This window comes from Mustela erminea, chromosome 6, assembly GCF_009829155.1.
Source record: "Mustela erminea isolate mMusErm1 chromosome 6, mMusErm1.Pri, whole genome shotgun sequence".
Classification (NCBI taxonomy): domain Eukaryota; kingdom Metazoa; phylum Chordata; class Mammalia; order Carnivora; family Mustelidae; genus Mustela; species Mustela erminea.
The window spans coordinates 27,186,183-27,198,321 of NC_045619.1; the positions used below are offsets into that span (position 1 = coordinate 27,186,183).

The 12,139-nt window shown below is 36.0% G+C and overlaps 1 protein-coding gene across 1 annotated transcript in view; it reads left to right on the forward strand.

Annotated features, from left to right (window-relative positions):
* The window catches only part of EEA1 (early endosome antigen 1), a 120,188-nt gene that overhangs the window by 71,603 nt on the left and 36,446 nt on the right, over positions 1-12,139 (forward strand). Inside the window, exons 13-15 of the mRNA XM_032346783.1 lie at positions 1,644-1,763; positions 8,468-8,671; positions 11,364-11,564. Coding sequence (XP_032202674.1) covers positions 1,644-1,763; positions 8,468-8,671; positions 11,364-11,564 — 525 coding nt within the window. The remainder of the gene's footprint in view (positions 1-1,643; positions 1,764-8,467; positions 8,672-11,363; positions 11,565-12,139) is intronic.

Below are 12,139 nucleotides of genomic sequence, written 5' to 3' on the forward strand. Positions count from 1 at the left end.
GCATCTTAAATAGTATTATGGTCTAATTTTTTAATTGTTAAGAGCTTTAATTAGACGTTTTTACTTTAAATTGTGACATTTATTTCTCCCCACTAAAAAATCCTAATTATTATTAACTATATTAGGTCATTTTGTTGTGACTGTATTCTCTAAAGTCTCAATTAAAATGTGTTGAGAAGACTACTCTTTTAGCTTGAGGCAAGAAAGACTCTGGGGGTGAACCTTTATTAGGCTGCTGAAGGGGAGGAGTCTTCCTGTCCAGGAAAGACAACTTCCCAATAAAACAGTGAGACATGAACACAGTTGGTGAGGATCTTTAATGTCACATATTTGGTGCATATAAATTTTGAGTTTGCATTTAAAGATTTTCACTTTTGCAATTTAGGCACAAGATTGAATGCTATGGTAATTAAAGATGCAGTTGTCAAAAATGGCTAAAGTAGAAGTTATAATTAAATTATGCCTTCCACTAGAATTGAGCAAACACTGAGATTTAAAATCTGTAACTTCATCAACTAGTTTTCTTCTAGATCTAGAATCTTAGAGATGATAGATAACCCGTTCTTTTCCAGTAAGTAAATAAGTATATTATAGAAAGAAAAAAATACTGATACTGTGGTTTAGATTATTGTTACAAAAAATCTGTATGTAAGCAATTCCTTGATCATACTACTATACAAAAAAGCAGTAATAAACTAAATGCCAACCTAGGGAAAGAATTGTGTTCTTAGGATTAGAGTCTATTCCTAGGGAATAGTTTTATAATCATGAGATTAAGTAAGGAATGAGATACTGCTTTTAAAGTTGATTTTATATATTGTCTGAATTTAGATTTTTTTCTTCAGACTTGAGAATTTTGAGAATTGAAGTAATGCCAGATTTTTTTTTTAAATTAACGACATATAATGTATTATTGGTTTCAGAGGTACCAGTCTGTGATTCATTAGTCTTATATAATACCCAGAGCTTATTACATCACATGCCCTCCTTAATGTCCATCACCCAGCTACCCCATCCCTCTACCCACCTCCCCTCCAGCAACCCTCAGTTTGTTTCCTATGATTAAGAGTCTCTTACAGTTTCCTCTCTCTCTGGTGTCTCCCTCTCTGGTTTCGTCTAGTTTTATTTTTTCCTCTCTTCCCCTATGATCCTCTGTTTTGTTTCTTAAATTCCACATATCAGTGAGACCATATGATAACTGGCTTTCTCTAGATTGATTTATTTCACTTAGCATAATACCCTCTGTTCCATCCATGTTGTTGCAAATGGCAAGATTTCATTTTTTGATAGCTGAATAATATTCATACACACACACACACACACACACACACACACACACACACACACACACCAGATCTTCTTTATCCATTCATCTGTTGATGGACATCTGGGCTCTTTCCATGGTTTGACTATTGTGGACATTGCTGCTATAAACCTTGGGGTGCAGGTGCCCCTTTGGATCACTACGTTTGTATCTTTGGGATAAATACCCAGAAGTGCAATTGCTGAGTTGTAGGGTAGCTCTATTTCCAACTTTTTGAGGAACCTCCATACTGTTTTCCACAGTGTAATACCAGATACTTACGAATGATAGCATTATGCCTTTAAATTGTGAGGTGACAATCTGTAATTTTTTTTTTAAGTTGAAGGAAAAAGTAACAAATTCTACAGAATTGCAGCATCAATTAGATAAAATGAAGCAACAGCATCAAGAACAACAAGCTCTTCAGCAAAGCACTACAGCAAAACTTCGAGAAGCTCAGGTAAATATTAGTATGCGAAATATTAGCCTTTTAAACAGAAATTAACCAAATCATTATTCTTTTGTTATAAAACAAGATAATGTGAAAAACTTGATTATGAAGGGCTTTGATAGTTTTTAGTGTCTGGATGATCAGAAAATCTTTTCCTTTTAATTGCTATCTTGAAATTTTCTTTTTTTTAAAGATTTTATTTATTTATTTGTCAGAAAGAGAGTGAAAGAAAGCACACAAGCTGGCAGAGAGGCAGGCAGAGGCGGAGAGAGAGGCAGGCTCTCTGCTGAGCAAGGAGCCCAATGAGGGACTTAATCCCAGGACCCTGAGATCATGACCTGAGCCGAAAGCAGAGGCTTAACCCACTGAGCCACCCAGGCGTCCCCTATGTTGAAATTTTCTATTTTAAAATTATCATAACTAGATAATAGTAGTAGATAAAATAGTAGTAGTTAAAGGTAGACTTGTATAAAATATTTAAATTTTATTAAATTTTTTACTAAATTGACCTATTTAAATAAAATATATTTATTAAATTATATATACAAAATAAATTATTTATTGCTTATTATTTTTAAAAGTATTTAAAAAACTTTAAAAATTCAAATAAAATTTCCTAATTTAGCCCAGTTAAAAAGAATATTTTATGTTTACAGTAGACATTAATAATTTTTGGTCATGTCTTTTCCTACTATCTACCATGGTAGCTATCATGTGACCACTGTTATAAAAAAATGTAAGTCGTTGGGTTACATTTATACAGATTCTATAGTATAGCTTATAAGATTGAAAGGAGTAAAATTTTCGTTTTGTTACAGTGAGGGGAAGAGGTTGCCCAAGTGTTTGAAATGAATTTGAAATGAAATGAAATTTGACTTTGACATTCATTTATTTCTTCAATCTTTGATTAATTCATTGAATATTATTGAGCACTATATGTCAGGCACTGTGGTAAGCACTGAAAATATAGAGATGAGTAAGACACAGTGCCTGCCTTCTAGAAAATGGCAAACTAATGATGTGCCCATAGAAACAATGTTGGAATTTAAAGGAGGCTGTAAGTAATACATCTCTCTTACCCTTCTGAGTTTGGAGAGTGGGGTGGGAGTTAGGTGGATAGAGATAAAAATATTGTACTCATTTACTTGTTTTTTCATTTATTCAGTCAACAAATGTGTTTTAATGTCTACTCTTAGCCAAGGAAGTGATTTTGTGGCTGTGGCAGCAAATGAAATAGATAAAGCTCTCTGCTCTCATGGTTAAGTGCTATGGAGATGAAAAAGAATAGGGAGTAGGAAAGATCTGGGGGGGCTGGAGGTGGGACTGCAATATTAGATAGGATTGGCAGGGAAGGCCTCTTTGAGAAGATGAAAGACTCGACGGAAAGGAGAGTGTGAGGCTTGTGGATATCAAAGAGTGCATCAGTACATTAAAAGGCCTTGAAGCAGGAACATGTCTAAGAAATAACAGGAAGCCAGTGGCTGGAGTGGTATGAGTGGTGAGAAGGGTAAGAGGGGCACAGCGTCATGGAGACCACAGAGAATGAGAACATGTCAGGCTTCATAGATCATTTAAGGATTTTACTTGTGAGTGATGTGAGAAATCATTGAAGGGTTCTGAGCAAAGGAGTAATATGATCTGACTTAAAATTTCACAGGATTGCTCTGGCTGTTATATTGAGAGTACACTGTGGGGACACATGAGTATAAGCAAAGAAATTAGCTAAGAGACTGCTACGGTGATCCAGATAAGAAATGATACATGGCTTGGATCAGAGTGGAAGCAGCGCAGGTAGTGAGAACTGGTTAGAGGCTATGTATGATAGCCTCTATCATATGTATGATAGACTATGATAGATTGATGTGGGGTGTATAGAGAGAAGTGGATGATTCCAAGAAGTTTGGCCTGGGTAGTTAGAAGGATGGAGGTCAAACAAGATGAAGACTGAGAGTCCTATTGGGCTTGGCAACATGGAGGTCATTGATGACATTGATAAGAGCAACTTAGATAGAGAAGGAGGTATGAAAGCCTGATGGAAAGGGCTTAAAAGAAAATTGGAAGAGAGAGTTTGATACGATGAATATAGATAACTCTAGGAGTTTTACTGTAAAGAGTAGTAAAGAAGTAGAGCAGTAAGACTGAGGTAAAGAATTTGGCATGGGTCTGCAGCCAAATGTGCTTTCTTATGTGTATCCCAGAGTTAAATTGATTCATCTAGTCACAGCTGGAAATGAGTCATTCAATGTCTTAGAGGCAGGTTGTCTCTTAGCCTGAAGGTAGAGCAAGGGGCTGAGTTGAACATGCTTTAGTTCCTTATTCTAAACTTCCAGTTAGTTAAATTCTCATTCCCTGGGGAAGAAGAAGAAAAGGATGTTGAAGAGGCCAGTCTCTCCTTCAGAAACATGAAAAGTCCTTAAAACCCCTAAAAAGGAAGTGTAATCAATGTCATTCTAGGTGTATATACGTATATAAAATTATTATGGCATCACAAAGGGCAGTTATCTAACTCAGAGTCTGGAAAAGAACAGTCATTAGAAACTTAATAAAAGTGATCATTTGAGTTGCAAAGGAAATGTAGATGTTTCTGTGTTCGGGAAGATGATTATAGTAAGTATATTCCAAGTAGAAATTAAAAGGACAAGGATACTGAAGCTGATATGAACTATACTATTAGGTTTTGCTGGAGCTTAAAGTGTAATTTAGAGTTTAGTTAGAGAAGAGGCCAGAGCATTAGACATGAGTTAAGTTTATAGAAGGTCTTGTGTGACATTTATAAGTAGGACTTAATAGTTGCAGGGAATGAGAGAGAAAGAGGATCATGTCCAGATGGATAACACTGGGTACACAGTAGATGGAGGTGTCATCACATATGTGAGTCAGCATGAGACAAATGGACATTTCATCAGGCTGTATGATGAGTTCAGTTTTGGACATTGCTGAGGCACCTATAGGATATATTTATTTAGAGCTTAGAGGAGGAAACCAGGCTATATATATTAGCTGTGAGAAACATCACTATATATAGGGTAAATGCAATTACTGGAATAGATGTGATCAGCCAGGGAGGGAGTGTAGTGAGGAGAACAGATAACTGCTACCATAGGACTTCTAGGAAACACTAGCACTTAATGGCATAGAATGGAGGAAGAGCAGCCCAAAGAAAGAGAATCATCAAAGTAATTAAGGAGAATCTGCAGAGTAGAATCCAAAAGATTGGGGGGAGTCAAAAGTTGGGAGTAATCAGTAACTTCAAATGTGGACATGTAGTAGGGATGCCAAGTATGATAAGTGAAAAATGTCCATTATATTAAACTGTAATTACATATTATAAATATATATTCTTAAGTATATTTTAAGGATGAATTAGTGACCTTATTAAACATAATTTCAATAAAATGATAGAGATGGCTGAGTTTTGATGAGTGAATGATCTGGGAGTTGGAAAAGTAAATTTGAATTAATTTTTTTAAAAAATATTTTATTTATTTATTTGTCAGAGACAGAGGGAGAGAGAGCGAGTGAGCACAGGCAGACAGAGAGGCAGGCAGAGGCAGAGGGAGAAGCAGGCTCCCTGCCGAGCAAGGATCCCGATGTGGGACTCGATCCTAGGACTCTGGGATCATGACCTGAGCCGAAGGCAGCTGTTTAACCAACCGAGCCACCCAGGCGTCCCCTTGAATTAATTTTTTTAAAAAGATCATTTATGTATGTATGTATGTATCTATCTATCTATCTATCTATCTATCTATCTATCTATTTGACAGAGACAGAGAGAGAGGCAGTGAGAGTAGGAACATAAGCAGGGGGAGAAGGAGAGGAAGAAGCAGGCTTCCTGCTGAGCAGGGAGCCTGACTCAGGCCAGGCTGATCCCAGGACCCTAGGATCATGACCTGAGCTGGAGGCAGACGCTTAACCACTGAGCCACCCAGATGCCCCTTGAATTACTTTTTTAGAATTTAAAAATGAATTGTATAAAGACTGGGCAGAGATGAGTGGGGCTTGTTCTGGGAATTGTTTTTGAAAACAAAAGATGCCTGAACATGTTTATAGTCTACGACAAAGGGACTGGTAGAAAGGGAATAATTGAGGATACTGAAGGAGAGGTTACAGAAATAATAAGTTACTGAAAAGCTATGAGATTAACAGATAAAATGGGTGGTGGTAAATTTGAACTTACCCTCCCTTGAAGAATATTCTTTGAAGCTTGAGGAAAGAAAGTATCTGTCTTTATAGATATGGGGTTGGAAAATCAAGGTGCATCATCCCAGAAGATTTGCCCTCTCCCCTCCCTTTTTTTTGGATAAAGTTGGAGATGGCAATAGTTGAATGAAAAGCAGGCAGATATTACGAATTTGGAGAGAATACTGAAGCTTTTAAGTAGTTGTTGAGGCAAATATTTGAGGGTAAGAACCTTAATCAAGTGAAAGGGTTGGTAAGATGCTTCTGAGTATGTGATGGAGGTTGGTCTCTAGAACTCTGTAGTGGCAGTAGTCTATGAAGGTTTAGGATTTTGCTCTCACAGTGCTTAGAAATGTAGATGTGGAGTCAGCAGTTTGCAACATTGATCTAGGATTGGGCTTTTTTTGGTAGTTCTGTTGGGAATTTGAAGGTGAAAGGAATAGGAGAATGTTGAATAGTTGAGAGAATAATTAAGGTTAGTTCCTATCTGTATATTAGGTTCAGGAAGAGAAATGAGGCATAAGCTATATATGATAGAAGAAAATTGAGATCAGTGTCTGTCCGGCATTGAAGAGTAGAAATGAGGTCATGAAATTGGAAGATGGTCAGGAAGTTGTGGTCATAGGGTCATAGTTTTTTTCATTTGGAACAATTTCAAGTGATTATAAGATCCTACATGTGAGTGATTGAATAAAATGAGGAAGGGTCCAGGAATTAAGATGATATGAATGTTGAGGCTGTGCTCTTAATTCTTTGTATATTTTGTATTTCCCAGAAAATTGGCAGAAATTGGGATTGAGAGAAAAACTAAGTCAGGTCTCAAGTATTCAGTGGATGAGGTAGGGGATTATAGATGATAGCAAAACAGAATAGAGGATAGAATAAATGAATAACATACTCCCCAAAGCACCATGAAGCTTTTACATGATGGGGAGAGTTAGGGGGTGAAAAACCAGGAAGGAGTCAGCCTCCTTTGCTTGCCCAGCAGAATGGTTCTTACATATCTGAGAGTGTTGAGGGGGAATCAGCATCTGTAAAGGGTGAACCAAATTTCACTTCTGACTTGGAAATAGAGTGACTATTCTGGAAAAAAGCTTAGTCCTGGAGCTGTGGTTCCAGAAGATGAGTGGGATGTGGAGAGAGGGGTCATTAGTGGCAGAAGTAGAGGATGAGATCAGATGGGTTAGGCTGCCTTTCATCATTTTGTGATTGAAACTTAAAGGAGAAGCATGTTTGAAAGTGATCTCAAATAGTGCAGTATTGGTGCAAATTGTTGAGAGTACCAGCTGGTTGCTGACTTGATCTGAGCACAGTAGTGTGGGGGTACTGTAAGGTTTGCAGAGGGCCTGGTTAGGGCCTGGTTTAGGGAGAAGTTCTCTCAGGCTGTGTTAGAATGATGGAGGCAGAGCCAAAGGCTGTGGGTGAAATAGCTCCAGAATATTAATGGGCATTGTTCTGGATGTGGGCTAAGGCACCCTGCTCTGTGTATCATTATGCCCTTGGTAAAGTAAAAGAAGAGGGATTCCTTGATGTGTATCAATAGAAGAGTCCTGTTGGAGTATTGAAGTGAGCCTTCATGAGTATACGTGTGTTAGAGTGCAATCCTTTATTGTTCTGTTCATTCAACAAATATCTTAGAGAGCTTGGATACGAGTAAAACAACGAGTAAAACAGATAAAAAGCCTTACCTTTGTGGAGCGTGCATTCTAGTGAGGGGGCGGAGGGAAACTGATAAACATGAAAAATAGGTAATTTACTTAGTGTGTTAAAAGTTAAGTGCTATGGAAAGGGAAAAAAAAACATTCAGGAGAAAGTATTGGGAGAGACTGCAATTTTATTTTATATTTTAATTTTTTAAAAGATTTATTTATTTTACTAACAGAGAGAGTACTCATCAGTAGGAGGAGGGGTAGAGGGTGAAGGAAAGAGACAGACTCCCTGCTGAGGCAGATTATTAATGATGGGCTGAGTCTCATGACCCTGAGGTCTGGTCTCAGCCAGAATCAGGAGTCCATTGCTCAACCAACTGAGCTACCCACATGCCCGTGAAGTCTGCAGTTTTAAATGTAATGGTTAGGGTAGGCATGATTGAGTAGGTGACATTTGAACAAACATTTGAAGGAGAGGAAATGAGCCATGTGACACTGTGAGAAAGGTATTCTAGACAGAAAAAACAGTGCAAAGGCCCGGCGGTGGGTGTGCCTGGTATGATAAGGAATACGGAGAGTCCCAAGAGTCTGCAGTGGATTAAAGAAGAAGAGGAGTAGTGGGCAGTGAGGTTCAAGTGTTAGAATAATAATGTGAATAATTGAAGGTTGTTTTTAGGAATTAAATTCTAATTTATTATCAATAATATAGGTTTATATTATTAAATATATAGTTCTATATTTAAATTTACCATGTTAAATGTAATAAGTAATTAAAAAATGTAAGACTAAGAATTTGAGTTGCAAAATGTATTATCAATCATTTTGTTTGAAGAATAACTTTTTAAGTTCTCTATCCTTAAGTTAGTAGTTTTCACTTCTTTACAGAATGATTTAGAACAAGTACTACGTCAAATTGGTGATAAGGACCAAAAGATCCAGAACCTTGAAGCCTTATTACAGAAAAGTAAAGAAAATATTTCCTTACTAGAAAAAGAAAGAGAAGATCTTTATGCAAAAATTCAGGCTGGTGAAGGAGAGACTGCTGTTCTTAACCAATTACAAGAAAAAAACCATACCTTACAGGAGCAAGTAAGCATGTCCAACGTATTCTATTTCTAAAACTGAATTTTATCTTTCTAAATCTTACTAAGTGCTTTGTTTAAATGACTCTTCATTTTGGTTATTATTAGTACTTTTTAAATATTATGTTCTTTTGACAACTACCATCTCATTTACCTTAGAGATGGGTTGCTATTATAGTAAAAGTAAGTTAGCAGAGAGAAGGGAGTTGGGGTAAATTGGAAGGGGAGGTGAATCATGAGAGACTATGGACTCTGTAAAGCAATCTGAGGGTTTTGAAGGGTTGGGGGGTGGGAGGTCGGGGTACCAGGTGGTGGGTATTATAGAGGGCACGGATTGCATGGAGCACTGGGTGTGGTGAAAAAATAATGAATACTGTTATGCTGAAAATAAATAAAAAATAAATTAAAAAAAAAAAGTAAGTTAGCATAATTTGACAAAGAAAATCTCAGTTCTTGTCCCAGCACAAAATTTATTACCTGTGTGATCACAAATAAATCATTTTACCTTGTCAGCTCATTAGAAAAGTAGAGATGTTATTAATAATGCATTCTTGCTTCATGATATTTTGTGATATTTTGAAAAAAGAATGAGTATTTATAAACTGAATATTTGTAAACTGAACATATTTATTTTAACTGAAAGTACTAATCAGGTTAGTTGTTACTATTTATTAGTTAATATGTGGGCTTACTAGTTACTTATATTTTGGTCATGATATGTCTTTGGAATACGGAGCTAATGATAATTTTGATAAGTTGCTTATATAGAATTTATAGTTGTTTTTTTGAAGAGAAGTCTAATAAGAGAGTTATAATTATGTAAATGAGAAAATGTTAAAATAAAATATCAATAGGTAATGCCACTTTTCTAATTCTAATTTTAAAAGAAGAAATAAAAGTAAATCTATGTACTTTGCTTCCTATCATGTTGGAGTAACTGATATGTCTTTAGTCCTTTCACCATAAATGACTAGAACAGTAGAAAAAAATGTGTAAAACCACTGTTTTCGGATATTGTATAACAAGCAGTGCAGGGCTTTGATTCCTGAGAGAAGAGAAGCAAGGGAAGTGAACCTTTTGATCATTCCAGCTTTTGACTGGGAGACATCTTCCAGACTGCGGCGCAGGTTGGGGGAATCCAAGGAAAGCACAGTGGTCTCACTGAACTAAGGAGTGAGAAATTGAAATTCAGAAAAGTTGAGGCACCTGATACTTGTGGGGCAGAATATTGGAGAGTGGGAACAGTGGAGAGAAGCAGCCCCAGAAATCTGTATATGGGATCCACTTGAGCCTTTAGCTGACTGCTAAACTTTCCATTCATGTGGTGGGGCTTCATGAGGCCAGGCAGTGAACAATCATTAGGAAGCTGCAAACGGAAAAATGGTCAGGGCTGGGAGATGTTCAAATCCAGGAAGAGAATAAAGACATTTGGGGACATTTAGTAGAAACTCTGGGAATGTCAGATCTTAGGATAAAGCTAAACTAGCCCTAGGGTAAAACCTAGCATACACCTGACCTAACAAAGCATAAAAAGAAGCCTCAAAATGATCCAGTTGGATCACAGGTATGTTAACTAAACATTTCTGAAAGAAGACAACAAAATCAAGACTTACTATCATAAATATAAAAAAATTACTAGACATTCAAAGAAGAAAACATGTATGACTCTTAAAATATGCTTATTACTATAAAGGAAAAACTATAATAATGGAAATAGAAGTGAAAATGATAAAGAATTAAATGGAACTTCATATGTTTATTAGTTTCATATATGAATATAAATATAAATATATACACATACATATATGGGCTTAATAAATTAACCAAGTAGAAAGTGCAGTAGTGAACATTAAGACAAGGCAATTGAAACTGTCCAAAATGAACCACAGAGTGAAAAAAAGCCTGGGCTGAAAAAACCCTTCAAAAGACCAAAACCCAAAAAACTCTGCTTTAGTGACTGTGGAACAGTATCATGTAATCTAGCATACATGTAATTGATGTGACGGGGTAGGGAGGAGAAAATAGTTATTGAAATAATGGCCGAAACAAGTTTCAGATTGATTAAAAACATGAATCCATAGATTCAAAAACCTCAGTGAGCTCTAAGCAAGGTACACCAAAGAAATATCAAATGAATTAGATTTCATCTAAATTGAAATGTTTGCTTTTCAAAAGATGCCATTACAAAAATAAAAGCCGAGGCACAGACTGGGAGAAAATATTTGCAGTACATATACCTGACAATTCAGAAATATTCAGAATATATAAGGAGCTCTTATTACTTAGACCAGTGATTGTCTGGGGCTAGAGATGAGTGGAGGGTACAGACTGCAAAGAGGCATGAGTAAAGCTTTTGGGGTAATTGAAATGTTCTCCATCTGATTGTGGCAGTGGTTAAATGAGTGTGTAATTTATCAAATCTCAAGCTGTGCAATTAAATTGGGTGAATTTTATTTCATGTAAATTATAGCTCAGTAGAGATGGTTTTAAAAATAATAGGAATCTGAATTAATTGTTGTTTTCTTATAGTTTTGAGAGATTGCTTATTTTTGGAAAGATGTGAATAAATTATCTTGAAGAAAATATGAGATAACCTATCATAGAGCACTTTAATAGTCTCATGGGCCTTACATTTTTTTTTTTTAGTTCTTATTATATCATTTGTGATCTTCATAATTAGAGTCTTGCTTGTATGATAGGTAACTCAACTCACAGAGAAACTGAAGAATCAGTCAGAAAGCCATAAACAAGCCCAGGAGAATTTGCATGACCAAGTGCAAGAGCAGAAGGCACATCTTAGAGCTGCACAAGACCGTGTTCTTTCCTTAGAAACTAGTGTCAGTGAATTGACTAGTCAATTAAATGAGAGCAAGGAGAAGGTTTCCCAGCTTGACATACAGGTAATATTGAATTATTCAATTTAATGTGAGTTTGTCTGAATAAAACACCTATTTTAGACCATCAAATGTTAATAAATTCTGTTTCTTTCTCCTTGTGTCTCTCTTTCTGTCTCCCCTGATCCCCCACCACTCTCTCCCTCTCTCTGCCTTGTTTATTAATGGAAAAATGGTGGGAATAGGAATTAAATAAAGGTTGTATCTAGACAGTTTATTGAGCTTTCTTGTTTGCCTTTTTTTTCTTTATCTCTTCTGGCAAACCCTACCTTCTGAAACCGCTAGATTTTTTTGCTTTTCTTTTTTTCTGTGAAATCCTTATTGTTGTTTCTAAGTTCAAAGTCATTTGATATTATACCATTAGATTTCTATGTTAAATACTTTTTAACTTTGATTTTTTTAGATTTTACTTTAAAGGTTTGATTTAAAAAAATACTTTTATGTATGTAGCATTATATATTTTTAGTATACATTCTTTCAGAGGCCAATATAGATGCCTGTTAAATGAATTAATGATGGGATGGTAATTAAAACAGATTTCTTTTCCATTCTCATTGTTGGTTTCTTATCCTATACTATAG